The 17,850-nt window shown below is 55.9% G+C and overlaps 2 protein-coding genes across 7 annotated transcripts in view; both read left to right on the plus strand.

The window, feature by feature from the left end:
- The window catches only part of RTKN (rhotekin), a 35,992-nt gene extending 18,333 nt beyond the window's left edge, over positions 1-17,659 (plus strand). For 4 of the 6 annotated variants that reach the window (XM_063135473.1, XM_063135475.1, XM_063135474.1 and 1 more), the window contains 11 exons: positions 1,769-1,968; positions 6,069-6,130; positions 9,517-9,570; positions 10,347-10,464; positions 11,340-11,567; positions 11,674-11,768; positions 12,129-12,235; positions 12,886-13,011; positions 13,600-13,765; positions 15,365-15,469; positions 16,712-17,659. In XM_063135473.1, the coding sequence (XP_062991543.1) occupies positions 1,769-1,968; positions 6,069-6,130; positions 9,517-9,570; positions 10,347-10,464; positions 11,340-11,567; positions 11,674-11,768; positions 12,129-12,235; positions 12,886-13,011; positions 13,600-13,765; positions 15,365-15,469; positions 16,712-17,103 (1,653 nt within the window). In that variant the 3' untranslated portion in view covers positions 17,104-17,659. Of the gene's footprint in view, positions 1-1,768; positions 1,969-6,068; positions 6,131-9,516; positions 9,571-10,346; positions 10,465-11,339; positions 11,568-11,673; positions 11,769-12,128; positions 12,236-12,885; positions 13,012-13,599; positions 13,766-15,364; positions 15,470-16,251; positions 16,365-16,711 lie in introns of those variants that run through there. The other 2 variants (XM_063135477.1, XM_063135478.1) reach the window with 2 other exon arrangements.
- LOC134404881 (retinol dehydrogenase 13-like) overlaps positions 1-17,850 on the plus strand; it is a 143,493-nt gene that overhangs the window by 39,552 nt on the left and 86,091 nt on the right. The gene's annotated exons all lie outside the window — the stretch shown is intronic.

A 17,850-nucleotide genomic window follows, 5' to 3' on the forward strand; every position in this document is an offset into this window, starting at 1 on the left:
CGCTTGTGCCCGGAGTCAGGAGAGGCCCAGGGCTGGCTTCTCCCGCCCCACCAGGCCCCCCTAGGCAGTGCTTCTGGGGGAAGGGGCTTCCACCTTGGCCCCTGCGAGGGACTGCTGGTGAACATAGCCAGGTGGCCAGGCTGTGAAGCTCCTCCAGCCCAAGGTGTGGGCGGCTGGCTCTGTTGCTCGGTGAGGAGGGGGAAGTACTTTGCACATGCTCCGGTGCCTCTTTCCTGAAGGACGGGATCGCCACGTTGCTTATTCCAGAGGTGGCTCCTAGCATTTAACAGTCGGTTCCGGGGCCCAGAGGTGGGTTCTGGAGCTCACCACTTCTGGGAGCTTCCTCCTCCTGCTGGGGTGGGGGCCGTGGGAGTCCAGCTGTTGCCCCCCCCATGGGTTCCGTAGGGCTGCCCTCTTCGTGATGCAGGCCTTCGGGGGCTTTAGTACGGTTTCAGTGTGAAGCCGCTAAGCGTGTTGGTGCAGCAGGATGCAGGCGCTTCAGGGCTGCAGTCAGTCAGGCGCCCAGAACTTCGGAGCAGGGCACCAAACATGGCCCTCCAGGAGGTCACTCCCCGCCCCCTTTTCCCTGACATCCACCCCCATCAGTGGCTGGCTGGCTGGTTCCTGGCTTTTGTGCAGTTTTCCTCCCCCCACCTACCCACCCCCATTTCATAGAATCAGAATAGTAGAGTTGGAAGGACCCTATAAGGCCATCGAGTCCAACACCCACCCACCCCACACCCACCCCGCTCAATGCAGGAATCCGCCCTACAGCATCCCTGACAGAGGGTTGTCCAGCTGCCTCTTGAAGGCCTCTAGTGTGGGAGAGCCCACAACCTCCCTAGGGAACTGATTCCATTGTCGTACTGCTCTAACAGTCGGGAAGTTTTTCCTGATGTCCAGCCGGAATCTGGCTTGTCAAAGTTTGCAAGGCCTCTCCCTCTCCCCCCCCCCCCAATCATGGCTCAGTGACTGGCAGAAAGCTAAACTGCTGGCATTTTTGGTATTTCTGGCCCCGGCCCTTTTGCCTTTGGTCCACCCCCCCCCCCACTGGAATGCAGCCCCCTCCCCCTCGAGGGCCTCTCCAAAATTGAGTTGGGCCCTTGGGCTGAAAGGGGTCCTATGCCCCAGACCTACATGATGGGGAGGAAAGCAGCCATCTTGGAGCCCCCCTGGGTGTAATTTGGGGATCTCTGTAGGAGCCCTTTTCTGTGGCTGTGCCCCCACCCACCCACAGGGCCTAGCTGAAGCCGAGGCAGCAACACTTTCCCTGCCTGGCAGAACAGGGCCTTTCTCGCCAGACTACCTGGAAGACCTTTTCCCAAATCCCAGAGGGATGATGGAGCAAGAGCCCTCTGCGCATGCTCAATGCACTCTCCTTTCGAACTTCACTGCTCCCAAGTCCAGCCGTCTAAAGCCATGACTCAGAATCAGACCATCTGGTCTCCCGAAGGGCTCAGGTGCCGTTGAAGCGCCTCTCACACGTGCCCCATTTCTGTGAGCAGACGGGGGGGGGCTTCAGTTTCTTGTATGTGACACCCCCCCACCCCCACCGCCAGTGCTGCTCTGAGCCATTCCGTGTCCTTCCCCAGGACATCTGGAATTCTTTACTTGGCGTGGCTCCCCCTGACCCCCGCTGCAGCTTCCAGCCCCCCTCCCAGCACAAGCCTTGCCCCCGTTTCCAGGGGTCCTTGAGCTCTTTGTCGTACCCCCCCCCACCTCAGCTCCATTCACACATGCCCCGTTCTCTCCCCCCTCCCCCACCCAGGGCACGGACATCCAGAAGAAGATTGACCATGAGATCCGCATGCGCGAAGGGGCGTGCAAGCTGCTGGCCGCCTGCACCCAACGCCAGCAGGCGCTCGAGGTGACCAAGAGCCTGCTGGTCTGCAACAGCCGCATCCTGGCCTACATGGCTGAGCTGCAGCGCATGAAGGAGGCCCAGGTCATGCAGCGCATGGCCCGACGGTGAGTGTGTGTGGGAGCGGGAATGCGCAACCCGCTAGCAAAGGTGGCAGCGCTCCACTGCAAAGCTGAGAGGCGCTGCCCTCGGTGGGTTGGCAGCCATTCGTCATGCGCAAGTGGGCCAGCACTCTGCCCATGCTCAGAAGCATCCTGGGACTGCAGTGTAGTGAAGTCTGGCTCTGGAGGAAGAGCTTGGGGGCAGCAGCAGCAGGTGTGGGGGCTCCAAGGAGGGGGCTGGACACCTGGTAACAAAGGGCAGGTAGTCCCAGGGGCAGAAGCCACCCGGTTGCTCCGGACGGACGGTGCAGCGCAAGGCCGCAGAACCATATGCTGCTGAGCTACTACACCTGTCGTCGCTGACCATTGGCCACGCTGCCAGGGGCTGATAAGTGTTGGAGACCCTCAACCTCTGGAGGGCCCCCACTGTTACACCCTTCCTTTGTGCCATTGTTTTGGACTCTGGCTCACTGGTTTGAAAATGGCCTCTGCTATTTTAGCTTCCTCACCCCACCCCTTTTGTATTGACTTATTTTTAATGGATTTGATCTGTTGTTCCCTTGTTTCATTGGAGGTTTTGAATGTCCTAGAAATAGAAAAGCCAGGCCTTGATGAAGGCCTCTACTGCATTTTGGGTCTTCCCATACATTTTTTCAGTAATCCTTACTGCAGCCCTGTAAGGTAGATCAGTAGTAGTCCCCACTGATGGAAGAGAGAGAGAAGGAGGAGGAGGAGGAGGAGGAGGAGGAGGGGTGGGTGGGGTGGCCTCCCCCTTCCTACACATGCCTGGCAGTAGACCTCAGGTCTCGTGTGTGTGCAGTTTGTTCTTGTGAATGACTAGATGAATTGCTGCCTTTATTGTTGTGTAGTTCTGGGCAATTAGAACTTTCTGGTGAACAAGTAATAATAATAATAATAATAATAATAATAAATGTATTTCTTACCCGCCTCTCCTTTTAGATCGAGGCGGGGAACAACATTAGAACAGGAATCAATACATCTTAAAAATTCATGATTTAACATTGATCTGGATAGGCCTGCCGGAAAAGGCTAGTCTTTAAAGCTGCCTTAAAATCACACATAGAGTTAATTTTACGAATCTCCTCCGGCAGGCCATTCCACAATCTGGGGGCGACAGAAGAAAAGGTCCTCTGGGAAACTGATGTCAGCCTAGTTTTAGCTGACTGAAGTAAGTTCACCCCAGAGGACCTGAGTGTGCGGGGCGGACTATATGGGAGAAGGCGATCCCGCAAGTAACCTGGACCCAAACCATTTAGGGCTTTAAAGGTAATGACCAACACTTTGTACTTTGCCCGGAAACTAATTGGCAGCCAGTGGAGTGATTTTAATGTTGGTGTAATGTGGTCACCCCTAGGTGTACTGGTGACCAACCTGGCTGCCATATTTTGAACTAGTTGAAGTTTCCGAACTAGGTACAATGGTAGCCCTATGTAGAGCGCATTGCAGAAGTCAAGCCTTGAGGTTACCAGCGCGTGCACTACTGTCTTTAGGTCTTCTGACTCTAAGAAGGGGCGCAGCTGGCGTATCAGCCGAAGCTGATAGTAGGCACTCCTGGCCGTCGCATCTATCTGGGCTGTCATTTGGAGCGACGGATCCAGGAGCACCCCCAAACTGCGAACACAGTCTTTCAGGGGGAGTGTAGCCCCATCCAGAACTGGCTGACACACCTCCAAACCTAGGTCAGAGCCCTTGACAGCAAGCACCTCTGTTTTGTCTGGATTCAGCTTCAGTTTGTTTTTCCTCATCCAGCCCATTACTGCCTCTAAGCATTCATTCAGAAGAGACACACTATCCTTAGCTGATGCTGTTACTGAAGGCATAGAGAAATATATTTGGGTGTCATCAGCATACTGATAGCACCCCGCCCCATGCCTCCGGATGATCTCTCCCAGCGGTTTCATGTAGATGTTAAACAGCATTGGGGATAGGATGGCACCTTGTGGTACGCCATACAACAGCTCCTTTTTTGAGGAGCGACTATCCCCAAGCATCACCATCTGGAATCTACCTGAGAGGTAGGACCGGAACCACTGGAGCACAGTGCCCCCGATTCCCAAAGCCCTCAGGCGTTCCAGAAGGATACCATGGTCGATGGTATCGAAAGCTGCTGAAAGGTCCAAAAGTACCAGCAGGGACACACTCCCCCTGTCAATACTCATGCGGAGATCGTCCACTAAGGCGACCATAGCTGTCTCAACTCCGTATCCTGCCCTAAAGCCAGTTTGAAATGGGTCTAGAAAATCTGTATCATCCAAGACTGCTTGGAGTTGGAAGGCAACTGCCCTCTCAATCACCTTGCCCAAAAATGGAAGATTTGATACTGGTCTATAATTATTAAGGTCCAGGGGATCCAGGGAGGGTTTTTTTAGAAGTGGCCGTACCACTGCTTCTTTTAAACATGGTGGAAAACTCCCCTCCCTGAGAGATGCATTAATAATATGTTGTAGTTGTAGTCTAACTGCATCTCCTCCCTGGGTGACCAGCCAAGAAGGACAGGGATCGAGAGGACAAGTTGTCCTCCTTACTCGTCCAAGCAGCTTGTCCACATCATCAGTACTCACCAACTGAAACTGATCCAGTGTAATCCTACTCACAAAGTTGCTGGACACTTCAGCTTCAGCTTCTGTTATAACGACGGCATCTAAATTGGCTCTTATCCGAGAGATTTTATCTGTGAAATGATCATTAAATGCATCACAGCGAACTACCGAAGGCTCTAAAACTGGGTTCAGGGGAGGAGGTGCCCGAGTTAGACCCCTCACCACCCTAAACAGTTCTGCTGGACGTGAATTCGCAGACGCAATGTGGTCAGAGAAGAAAGCTTTCTTCGCTGCACGTATTGCCACCCCATAGGAACGAAGATGTTCTCTATGACGTGCCTTGTCGGATATGAGACGAGTTTTCCTCCATCGGCGCTCCAGTCGTCGACCTTCCCGCTTCAACTTCCTGAGATCTTCTGTGTACCAAGGTGCCCGATTGGAAGCAGGTCGGAGAGGACGTTTGGGGGCAATCGTGTCGATAGCCCTAGTTAGGTCTTGATTCCATCTATTGACCAGGGCTTCAACAGGATCGTCGACAATACCAGCCATAGTACCCTCTAAGGCTTTCTGGAATCCAAGAGGATCCATCAGCCTTCGAGGGCGGACCATCTTAATAGGTCCGCCACCCCTGCAGGGGCGGATGGTACCTCATATAAGCAAATTATCTTGTACATAAATCATAGCACCAATATGCTAACATGGCCAGATGAAGCCCACCCTAAAAACTACAGTAGTCAAGTCGGGATATAACCAGACCCTAGTCACTTGGGGATGCATAACTTCGGCCAGGTCCACTTGTTCTAGATAGGGTAGATAGCAACAAATGCGAAAATTGTGCAGTTTTAAAAAGCAGATTATTCAAGGCAGGTATCCAGGTAAAAGGCAGTGAGATCTCTGAACATGTAACTGCAATCTCAAGGAATGCCCCCCCCCTCATATGAGCTCCCCCCTCCCCCCCGTTCCCCTGCCACTGGTATGTAATATACCCTGCACCAGGTACTGTTTTATGGAGAAGCTGGGCTATGCCTCCACCAGGAGCAGGGCTTTTTCTGTGGCAGCCCTGAGACTGAGGAACTGGCTTCCAAGAGACATTTATTCAGCCTCCTTCCTGCTGCCCTTTTCTAAAGCAGCTGCAGCTTTTGCTCTTCCAGAATACCTTGTCGTGGCTGCTATCGCTGTCAATGCCTGCTTCAGCTCTTGCTTTGGTTCCTATTATTAAATCTGTTTCAATAAGATATTGTTATTTTATTTGTCTATATTGTTTTAAATTGCAAACCATTATGAAATTGCTAAGAACAGTGGTATATAAATCATTTCAATAAATTAATTTCTATATAGATAAATAAATACTTTGGTTCTTCCAAAATTCCGTTCCCCCTCCTTTCTAACAGATGTTTAATTTTCTCATTTGCCAATGAAGGGAACAGTCTTGATTTTTGTATAAAGGCCAGTGCAGTGAATTATGCGCTTGCATATGGGGACGAGGGTCTCGCCGTAGACCCTCACTTTGTTTTTGATAGTGCCTTATTTCCGCTCCCAACGTAGCCCTTCAGATGCTGGGCCCACCGACGATCGCTTACCCTGCCGGGGAAGAGTCTGCATCTCAGGTAAGGAACCACTGACTCACTTCTTTGTGGTGGCCCCCCAATTGTGGAACAATCTCCCTGACGAGGCCCGCCTGGCGCTGACATTGTTATCTTTTCGGCGCCAGGTCAAGACTTTTCTCTTCTCCCAGGCATTTAGCAATATCTAATTAGCCTGGGTTTGTTTTTGTATGTTTTTATGGTTTCAAATTGTATGTTTTTGTGATTTAAAATTTTTGTATATTGTTTTTAAGTGTTTTTATCCCATGTAAATTGCCCAGAGAGCTTCAGCTATGGGGTGGTATACAAATGTAATAAATAATAATTATAATACCTGGGCTGTTCGCACGACACGACTGCCGTGCCAGGGGGCTTGTTACAAGCACACCTCTGGGTGATCGGGCAACCCACTCACCAGTGCAATGGGTTTATATTTGTTTATTTATTTATTTATTTATTTATTTATGGCATTTCTATACCACCCAATAGCCGAAGCTCTCTGGGCGGTTCACAAAAGCTAAAATCATCAGACACAAATCAAAGTGTAAAACAACTGTATAAAACAAATAATAATAATTAATAATGATAATAATTAATGATGATGATGATGATGATGATAATAATAATAATATCTTTATTTGTTACCCACCTCTCCCTCTGGATCGAGGCAGGGTACAACACAAATTCAAACACTATAAAATGCATATAACTAATTAAAACATTTAAAAATAATACATTATTAAAAGCAGCACGTTATTAAAAAGGCATCTTAAAATTCAACTGGGTAGGCCTGCATAAAACCAACAGCATAAAAGCACAATAAAAAAATACTATATAAAAGCACAACCAGGGTAAAACCAAGCAGCAATAGAGAGATTTACACACATTTAAAGTACAGATTTAAAACAGCAAGGTTAAAAGACTTATGATAACTGTTGCCCCCCCCTCCCTCAGTCCTCCATCCCAAGGGACCTGGGGCAGGACCGGTCTTGTCTGCCACCAAGTCCCCTTCCCAGGTCCGATTGGGGTCGGTTCCCTTTTCTTTTTCACAGACCCATCTTCCACAAAACAGGGAAGCCAATAAATAAATTTTGAAGCGCCCCATCCCAAAATTGGATGGGGGGAATCTCACTCGCTGCCACGGGCCCTTAGGTCCCATAGCAGGGGGCTGGATTTCCTCCCCTAATCCAATTTTTGGGACAGGGTGCATTAAATCTTCTTGCAAGCCTATGGAGAACATTCTCCACAGACTTGCATAGGGATTTAAAGGTGCCTTGTGTGGAAAATTGGGTGTGTGGGGTGTGTGTGGGGTGTGTGAAATCCGAGCTCCCGCAAGGATTGTGTTGTGTGGCCAATGGGATACCTCTCCACTCATCCAGTTGTCAGGGTTTTTTTTTAGTTTTTTTTAAATTAAAATGCCACCCCAATTTTTCACAGCCAGTGGAGATCCTCTCCATTGAGCTGCATGGGGATTTAAAGAGACAAAGAAGTTTGTCTCTTTAAACGGGTCTCTTTAAATCCCAGCGCAGTCCCAGGGAGGCAATCTCTCCTGGCATGCATGGGGATTTAAAGTGCCCCACGCACAAAACACAAACCTCTGTTTTATGGCAAAGAGGGGAGTGGGGGACCATGTGGAGGACCCCACAAGGGCCCCCTCAACCCAGCACATCTGGGAAACCGGTAGGGAAGTTTGTGTTTTTAAACGTTGGTGTTACAGCTACCCACTTTCCTGTGTGTTTCCTATTTGTGCTGGGGGAAGGCTTGTAGGGGGTGGTCCCCCATGTGGCCCACTTCTCCCCCCCTCCCCACACACCACCATCCCATAAGAAAAGAGGTTTGTGCTAAAGATCACTGTCAAAATCCAAGTGGCGTGAGCCATCTTTAGGGTTAAGCAGGCAAACCTGAGTTTTTGAGGCTCTAGAAAAACAACCCACCATTGGTTAACGTGTCATGTGAAACCAGACACTAGGTAGAACATGCTTGCCCAGCTCAAATCCCGTGTGTGTGTGTGTGTGTGTGCGTGCGTGCGTGCATGCACACATGTGCGCATACATGTGTTAGAGAGAGAAACATATCCAGGCCCATTTCTAGGTCTAAAATCTAATGAAGGAAGGTGCTTTTGCAGACAGCAGTGTGAAGTTCTAAAAACACACTAAAGCACACAGGCTCAGGAAATAAAAGGTCTCCACCTGGTGCAATGTAGGTGCCAGGCAAGCCTTTCTGGGATGGGCATCCCACCGGGCGCCACCACTGATCAAGCTGCCCTGTTTTGGCCCCCTGAAGCTTTTGGGCTGCTTTCAAAGGCAACCTCACATATAGTACATTGGAGTCATCCAAATATGAGGTCACCAGAGGATGGATAACTGTAGCGAGGCTATCTCTGTCCAGAGTGGGTCGCAATTAGCAGTGGTGGAGGCAGGGTAGGGTGTGTGAGTGATTTGAAATTAGGGTGACCCTATGGAAAGGAAACAGGGCTCCTGTATCTTTAACAGCTATATAGAAAAGGGGATTTCAGCAGGTGTCATTTGATGCATGCACGCCTGGTGAATTTCCCAGTCAAAGCTGCAGGGGTATAACTAGAGTGACCACATACAAGAGAGGGCAGGGCTCCTGCAGCTTCAACTGCTGTTATGCAGAGGGGATTTCACCAGGTGCTGCATGCATTCAAATGAAACTTGCTGCAATTCCCTTTTCAATAAACTGTTAAAGATACAGGAGCCCGGTCCTCCTTTCCATGTGGTCACCCTATTTGAAATGGAAATACAATGCCTGGGAACGTCCAGGGCCCAGATGTGAATTCCTCCAGCTGTTGTTTATGATCATGATTTAAAGCAATTTCCCTTTTCACCTCTGCACTCTTTGTTCAGTTTGCAGCCTGGGTTCCTGCCAGTGCTGTTGAAGGCTCCCAAAGATCTAAGCGTATTCTTAAAGCAAAGGCTGGTCATTAATATTGAGTTTATTGACTACAGCAGCTGGAGCTGAAATAATAGCGCAAAACCGGAAGCAAGAGCTATATATTCCTGTCTGGACCAGGCATGCTTGGAATATGTCAGAAGAGAAGGTGCATGTACAGAAAGGAAAGGGTATTTAGAGGGTTGGGCTCCATTTATGTTCATCTTCGAAATACCCCTCCCCCAATTTTCATTCATTTGAAGTAGATAGGCTGGGTATGTAGAATGATTCTTAGGATTGCATCGGTAAAAAAGTCAGGTTTTGGTCACTGCTAATTGTGTACGTAAGAGGGTGGCAGGCGTTGGCAGGCTCTACACTACTGCTTTAAAATGGTTTATAACAGTAGTGACTACTGTTGGGGCCCAGGACACACGCTCCAGATGCAGTTTTCAAAGCGTTTTCAAAGTGTCACATCCTGCTTGGTGCAGATCTGGCCTGTAACTCTCTTCCTTTTTCAGATCTCCGGATCCCCCTGATGTGGAAGGACACCGAATATTTCAAGAACAAGGGCGGTATGTTCTTCTTGGTGGTAGCCCCTCATGTGGTGTGTCTTATTCGAGCCCCTGCCTCCAAGTTGTTTTGCATATGACACGCCTGGATGGGGATGGATATAATGTTATTTGAGCAGTGTGGTTGCTCCAGGTGCACTCTTGCTGCCTCCCCTTCAAGCAAACTGCTTCCAAGCCTGAGCTTGGGAAACTCCTGATTCTGTAAGTTTGCAGTGGAAGCCAGAGAATGTATGGCACTGATTGGCTAGTGCTTGTAACGTCACAAGCCAATACTTGTCCTCCACTACTGTAGAGCACTTTTGTAATTCTCTCTACATTGTTTGTGTTTTTAAAAAGGAAAGAAAAAAAGAGTGAATGAAAGTTTAAATGAATAAATATACACGTGGTACTTAAAAAGGGGGACAGCCCACCTGAAACACAGGGAAAAGGGCAAGACTGATTTCTGAACCAGCGTTTGATGTGTTGCTGGTCGAGACCTGTCCCCTGTGAGGAAAACCTGCTCTGCTGCCTGCTGTAATGTTCCGTCTGTACGGCCTTTGCTTTTTCTCCCCCAGGGATTTGTACAGCTCTGGAGGGCCCCGACGGGCCCCTTGTTCTTTCCAGACCGGCCTTTGCATCCCAGAGTTCCTCGTGCATCTATGGCATGAGTGCAAATAAAGCTGACTGTTGTGATTCCCGGCTGCAAAGGAGCTCTGGGAATGGCCACGCTCTGCAGGGTTTGGTGATCTCGAGAGGTGCCGCTTGTGGGTGCAATAAACACCCTTCTCTTTCCTCCCCAGACTTGCATCGTTGTGCAGTGTTCTGCCTGCTACAGATTGGCACAGAAATCTATGACACAGAGATGGTGCTGGTAGACCGGACGCTTACCGACATCTGCTTTGAGAACACGATCCTCTTGTGAGTCGCTGCCACACACACACACACACACTTTTTTGTTGTTGCAGAAAATCCCCCACAGCCAAGCTGGAAAAAATGTTTCGGTGGGCAGAAATGTTCTCCCTGCCCCTTAATTTATTCATGTTACAAAAGTTTGGCTTTTAAAGTGGGATTGGCCGTTTTGTGTGGGAAGAGGGAAGAAGGGGAGGCAGCAAAGGGCACGGAGAAAGCCTGAGGCCCCCAAGGGATGGGGCCTGCAGGGGATGAGTGCGCGGCCCGCTTGGCTTGAACCAAAAGCCTGCAAAGCAGCCTCTTGCAACCGGCTCTTAAGCAGGGCCTTAGCGTAGGACCAGCTGGGCCCCTTGGTGCTTTCCTGGTGAGTCTCAGCCCCCGTTGAGCATTGCGTTTGGAAGCACCTGCCCAGTCTCTGCCTTGGGAACAGTGTTTTAGCGCTAATTAAAGGGCCACTTTTTTGCAAACATGGATGAGGAGAACGGTGGCTGCTACGAAGGCATAGAGAATGTCGATTGAGCTGTGATAGGTTCAGCTGCTGGACAGGTCCGCTCCCTACGTCAAAACCAGGCCTCTTAAGCCGGGCCAAAGTCTAGGGCCACGGCCACGGGCGTGGAGGGATGCCAGCACAGCCGATTCGCCCTGCCTGTCCTCTGCTAGTCCGGCGCGCCCGTGGCGTTCCCGCTTTTGCTCACTGTGGGGGAGCAGTGCGTCATTAGCGCTGGGAGCTGCCTGCTCATGCCCCACGCAGCTCGCATCCTGTGCCTCGTCATTCCCACCGAGCAACAAGATGGCGGGGGAGGGCTTCCTCTGCTGGGTCTTGGCCACGCCGGGCTGCCCTGGCGCGTCCGTCACTGTTGCCTGCCGCCTCTTTCTCTCCCCAGCAAGGAGGCCGGCCCAGAGTTCGAGCTGAAAGTGGAGTTGTACAGCGCCGGCCTGGAGGAGGACTCCACGCTCGGCCACACCCCCAAGAAATTGGCCAGCCGCTTGAGCAGCTCTCTGGGGCGCACCTCTGGGAAGCGGGTGCGAGCTGCCCTGGATGGGGGGGTCCCCGGCAGCCCCGTGAGCAACGGCGGGAGCAGCCCGCTGCTGCTGCCTGCCCCCAGTGTGGCGTGAGTATCGGGCCTCTTGGTCAACCTGCCCTTGTGGCCCACGCAACCCACCCCATCCCATCCTGCCCCTCGGGGCTCACCTGGACCTGCCTTTGCTCTCTTCCAGGGGGCCCAAGTATCAGCTGTTGGCGTGCACCACCCTCCGGCTGGCACATGTCCAGGACGCCTTCCGCACCCACGACCTCGTCGTCACTGGCAACGGTAGCCCTGCTACAGAGGCTTTGGGGGGGTGGGGGCTGAAGGGGCTGTGAATACGGCCTGTGCCCATGGGGCAAATGAGCCCCTTGCTCTCCTCCGGGGAGGTTGTGGCCGTGCCCAACAGCAGCAGCAGCAGCAGGAGGAGGAGCAGGAGGAGGAGGAGGAGATGATCTCAAAGGCCCCAGATGAAACACCTCTCTAGAGACACTTGGGGGGTGGCGTTGGGGCTTGGGGAATTGAAGGGGCCCTTGGCCCGTCTGCTCCGGGAGACAGGCCGCCTCCCGTGTCCCTGCCCTTGACCTGCTGCTGCTCCGTTCCGTGTCTGGCTGACCCCCCACCTGCTTTCTTCTGCCCACCCCCCAGAGGAGAGCGCCTTCTGGCTTCCCCTTTATGGCAGCATCTGTTGCCGCCTGGCGGCCCAGCCCCACTGCCTGCTCCACCAGATGATGTGTGGCTTCCTGAAGGTGCAGGTAAGGGCGGGGAGCGTGCAGGAGGCCGTAGAGGAGCAGGGCCCCTGGCCGTAAAGTCCCCGGTCACCACTGGGCATTGTCTTGGATGGGGGGAGGGGAGGCTGTCCCTCTCCTGCCGGTTCCCAAAGGCTGCAGAAGTGTGGGGTGTCCAGAGCCTCTGTCACCAGCAGTGGAAGCTTCGCATGGAGGCCACGTTGCTCATCTTCCCGCTGGACGTAATCCGCACTCGGCCTCCACAGCTGTCTGCTGCTGGTTTTCCAGGACAAGCTATGACTTCCCCATTCCCCCCCCCCCCCACTGAGAAAAACTAAAATAAGCAGCAGCAAGGGGGAGGAGAGGAGGGCCTCCCGGGGGGCCGTGGCTGTGGCCTGCGGCCTGCATGTTGCCCACCCTTGTTCTTGCCTGATGACCAGACAGGAGGCCTAGTCTCTCTCTCTCTCAGACGCTTCCACTCCAGTCTGGGAGTGGGATGGGGGGGACTTCGGGGAGCTGGGTGCAAGCTGGAGCCTCTCCACGCCCCCCGCCCATCTCCTGATCCGCAGCCTAAAAGCACTTGTTCTGGGAGGCGGGCAGGGAGGGCAGAGCAGGAACCCCCCTGGCAAGCTGGTCCCATGCTGGCATTTACCTCCCCCCCCCCCCGGTCTGTGCAGCAGGGGGAGCCCCCGGGCTGGGTGCGTCTCTTCTGCCTCCTGCGTGGCTCCAACCTCTTCTGCTACCGGCACTCCCAGGATGCGGAAGGGCAGGAGGAGCCGGCCCTCACCATTGCCATCAACAAGGTACGTGGGTGGGTGGGCGGGCGGGTGGTGTGGGAGGCCTGGAAGCGGCACTTCCGGGGGCGCTCAGCTTCCCTGCTGTGCCACCCGCCCCGTCTGCGGCCCTGGGTTGAGTGTCACTTGCCGCCCGCGAGGGCTTGGCTGGGTCTCCACCGGGCCCCGTTCTGCAGCCCAGTCCTGCCCTTCACCTGTTTGGCCTTCTGTATTCAGGAGCCCTTTTCAACGGCGCTCCCTCCATCCCTCCCCCAGGCGCAGATTTTTGCACACGTGTACACACCGAGCGTGGCTGTGGGCATCTGGCTGTGTCAGATTCTGCCCTGTGAGCGGTGTGGCTTCCCCCTCTCAATGGGGGGCGCAGGAGGAGGAGGAGGAGGAGGAGCCGGAATGGGCCACGCTCGGGTGCCGCGCCTGTGTGCGAGGTGGCTCGGCCCCTGCGAGCGATGCGTTGAGGGTCGCCATGGCACCGTGGGCCAGCGCGGGAGGCCCCCGAGGCCAGCTCCGGGATTCCCCGCATTCTCTCCTTGTGTGGGGCGGGCTGCGCAGCCCCTCCCCCACGGGGCGTTCCTGGACCTGTGGCCTCTTTGCATGCAGGAGACGCGCATCCGAGCCACTGAGAAGGACCCCAAGAATCGCTTGCACAGCATGTCTGTGACGAACCGCTACGGGGGCGAGGAAGTGACCCACACGCTGCTGGCCGAGTCCCGAGCTGAGACCCAGCGCTGGATGGAGGCCTTCTGGCAGCACTTCTATGACATGAGTGAGTGGTGGGCCTGGGCATTGCGGGGGGCAGGGGGTGGGGAGGCATCTCAGGCAAGCAGGTGTTTGTGCGTGGGGGCAGGGGCCTGCCACGGGGACTTTGGGGGCATCGCCTAGCGCCCCTCCCAGGAGAGGGGCTGCTGCTGCTGCTGCTCTGGAGGCATTTCCTGGACTGGCTCATTTGTAGAAACCCCGGGCGGATGGGGCTGAGTGCGCAGGTGGTGGGAGGGGGTGACTCAAGGGCTGTGCTCGGACCAGGAAGGCCCGGGTTCAAATCGTTGCTCCTTGGGTGGCCATGGGCCAGCTGTTCTCTCAGCCTCACCTGCCCGCCCCCCCCTCCAGGCTTGGTGCCAGGATAACACAGGGAAGGGGGGAGGGACCCACGGATGCCATCCTGGGGCCGTTCCACCTCCTTGCACATGTTCATTGTGAGGTGCCTTAGATGCCGGGGGGCGGGCAGGCGGGGGGATTTTTTCTCCGCCAAGCCACCCAGTGTGCTTCAAGGATGAATGTAGGCCGCGCCCAAGTCACATCCCAATTTGAGGAGGAAAATCCAAATGCCCCCCTCCTCTCTCTGCAGGCCCATTGTTTCCTCTTGGTAGCCATCCCCCCCCCCCCGTTCTCAGCTCAGCCTGCTTCCGGAGGGGCTCATTAACACAGGGCGGGACCCCACCCAAGTGGCCGTGTGGCGAATGGCGTGGTCCAAGAGCACCTCTCCTGCCCCCCCCACCCCCTCAAGCCAGTGCGGGTCTTTTCCACTGTGCTGCTCTTAATCCCACCCCAAGTTCACCCCTGGAGGCTTTTGCCTGGCTTGGCCTCAAGGCTGCACGGGCTGGATGTGGGGCTCAAGGAGGGCGGGGGCGCTGCCACCCCTCCCTCCCATCTTCTCAGGGCAGGGCCCGTCCAGCCCCTTCTTCCAGCCCTGCTTCTTGGTGAACCTTCCTGCTCAGTTACGTGTCCTTCCAAGGGAGGCAACTGGAGCCCTCTAGATGTGCCAGACTACAACTCCCATAAGGCCCAGCCAGCATGGCAAATGGCTGGGGATTATGGGGGGTGTAGTCTAAAACATCTGGAGTGGACCAGGTTACCTAGGCATCAGGACCAAAGGGCAGGGGAGGAATTCCTCCACTCCCACGTGGGGCTTGGCTGGGCCTTCAAACGCCTCCTGCTCAGTTTCCCGGGGGCCTGGGGCTCTGTTGGGGGAGCAGAGGGTGGTCTTCTTGCCTTGCGGCAGGGGCGGCCCAGAGGCTCACTCGGTGCATCCCAGTGCTGTGGTTCTGAATTCCTGCCCGGAGCCGGGCTTGTGAAGGGGGGGCAGCAGGGGGGGTGGAGCCAGACTGCAGGTACGCGGAGTCACCCTTAGAGGGCAAAACCGACGGAAAGTCTTGTGGCAGCCGGAAGGCAAACATTCCTTCCTCCGTCAAAATGCCGCAAAGACGCTTCACTGTTTTCCACACACACCCTGAGGGAAGGACAGCCCAGGCACCCAGCACAGGGAAGGTGCGGGCTGCAAATTGGGGAAGGGGGGGCGCTGCCATCCCCTGCTCACTGTGCATCCCTCTCTCCCTCCCTCCCTCTCTCCCTCCCTCCCTCCCTCCAGGCCAGTGGAAGCACTGCTGTGATGAGCTCATGAAGGTGGAGGTGCCGTCACCCCGCCGCCCGCCGGCTCTGCTGCCCAGGCAGGGATCCTTGTACCACGAGATGGGTAAGCGATTGAGGGGAGGCCTCGGCTGTGGCTCAGGGCCGTGGGCAGGCCGGGTGGGGGCCCTCCACACCCGCAGCCCTGAAGCTGTGGCGGCGGCTGCTCCTTGGTGCGGTTTCCCCCCCCCCCTGCGGCCTGGGCAAGGGGAGGGTGGGCACGTGCCCAAGCAGGGCAGGGGGGTGGGTGCAGGTCCTGGCCCCAGGGGAGCTTATGCCAGCCACCTGGGGCTTGGCCCCCATGCTAGAAAACGCCCACCTGTGATGCCTGACATTGGGCTGGGCGGGGGGTGAATCAGCGGCAGCAAGCCTGTGTACACCAGATGCTGGGGAACATGGGCAGGAGGCAGGGCGCTGTTGCATCGTGTCCGGCTCATGGGCTTCCTGTGGGCATCTGATTGGACACTGCGTGAACGGAATGCTGGACTGGATGGGCCCTTGGCCTGATCCAGCCTCAGGGCTCTTCAGTCGTTCTTATGAAGCAAACCAGACCTTTAGCCCCCTCTGGTGAGGCGGGTTTCCCTGGAGACCCCCTGAACCAAGCGCCATCCTTGGGCAACCGGGGCTGGGGGGGACGAGAGGGTTCCCCATCTTTTCTGCCCCTTCTCCCAACTGCCTGTCTCTGGGGGTCTGTCTTGCTCTCCGGTTTCCATGGGGCCCTGCCCCCCCACCTCCCTCCACTCTCCTGATATTTGTGTCTGTAACTCTCTGCTCTCTCTCGCTGCTTTCTCTCTGCATGTCTCCCTTTTCTGTCTCTTCCTCTCCGCCCTGCCCACCCTGGGCCCCCAGCTCTCCCCGGCCCTGGGGGCCCACCCTCCAACTGCGAGGGGCTCCTGTTGCAGGACAACGCCGTCTCTGCGGAGATTCGGGCTTTGCTGTCCTCCTATTACAGTGACAGGTGACGTAACCCCACCCAGAGGCGGGAGCTGGACAGGAGGCCGGCGAGCCCCCGGGCAGGGAGCAGGCTGGGGGGGGAGACAGCGAGCCGGTTGCGTGGGGTGGGGCTGCGAGCGCTCTGAGCCGTGGCGTAGCGAGGCAGCCTCCGAGGGCCTCGGGAAGACCCGTGGTGCAGGCTGTGGGAAGGGGGCGCTCGGCTGCAGGACTGGCAGACGTAGGGCAGGACGGGTGGATGGAGCGAGAGGCCCCAACGACAGTCTGGGTCAGGCCGGCATGGCCACTATGGCCGCCCCACCCTGAGCACGCCTGTAGTGTGGTAACAGCCCCCCCCCCCCCCGCATCTCCTTTCCAGCTATTGAGCCTGTGGATGACATCGAGGCCGTGACGGAGATCCTGGCACGGCGGGTTTCGGGCCTGGGCCACCCCGCGTGGCTGTCTCTCTTCGAGGGCTCCTCTGCCAGCGTGGCTTCGGACAGCGACAGCAGCGCCAACGCCAGCCCCTGCCCCCCGCGCCCGCCCTGGGGCCGGCCTCGCACCCTCTCTCTAGACGCCAAGCTCAGCGTGCTCAAAGGACGCTCGGACCGCCCGCCGCTGCCCTGCCCCATCCCCAGGGCCCGCGGCCCCTCCCGCTCCAGCTCCCGCTCCTCCAGCAGCGGCAGCCCGACTCCCGAGCTGGAGCGGCCTGCGCGGCCCCCCACCCAGCCCAGGTTTGACCCTCGCTTGTGGCTGCAGTCCCAGGTCTGAGAAGGAGGCTGGGCTGGGCCGGGCTGGGCTGGTCGGCAACTGGAGCACCAGTGACTGAGCCATGGCCGTGGGGCCAGCCCCCTTCCTGCTGCAGACGAGGAGCAGCTGCCCTGCCCCCCGCCCCGACTCTGCCTCCAGAAAGGCCAGGCCCCCCCTGCAGAGGTGGGGGCCCCCTGGAGTCTCAGACCGCTGCCCTTGTCGTGAGTTGGGGGGGCAGAGACCTGTGCCCCGTCACCTTGATCCCAGGGGCTGACCTGGAATAACTGCTTCAGGAGAAAAGCCTCTCCGTCCGTTCGTCCGTCCGTCCTTCCTTCCTTGGTGAGAAACTGGAATGTTTTGGACTGGGAAATGTTTTGCTCTGCAGGGCGGGGGCCTCTCCGAATCTCGCCCGAGAGAAGCCGGCAGCTCAGGCTGGACCCTTCCTGGGAGGCCGGGGAATCCCCGGAACAAGGGGGGGGTGCCCTGGTTGCCTGCCCTCACAGCCTCTCCTCATGCCCCTCTTCTCCTCGCCATCGCCCTGAGCTTCAGGGATGCGTGCCAATGCAGGAGGCCGGGGGGGGGGTGGCGGTTCCAGGCAGGCATGGGCGCCCCCTCCTCCCCAGTTTGTCTGTCGGTGTCAAGAGGCTGGAGTGCCTCGCCGCCGCCTCCTTAACCTGCATTAAAATGTATTTAACAGTTCCTTGGTCAATTCAAGCTGGGGGTGAAGGGGTGGGGTGGGGTGGGGTGGGAGGGGCTGGAAGGCTCTTG

This window comes from Elgaria multicarinata, chromosome 10 (assembly GCF_023053635.1).
Source record: "Elgaria multicarinata webbii isolate HBS135686 ecotype San Diego chromosome 10, rElgMul1.1.pri, whole genome shotgun sequence".
Taxonomy (NCBI): Eukaryota; Metazoa; Chordata; class Lepidosauria; order Squamata; family Anguidae; genus Elgaria; species Elgaria multicarinata.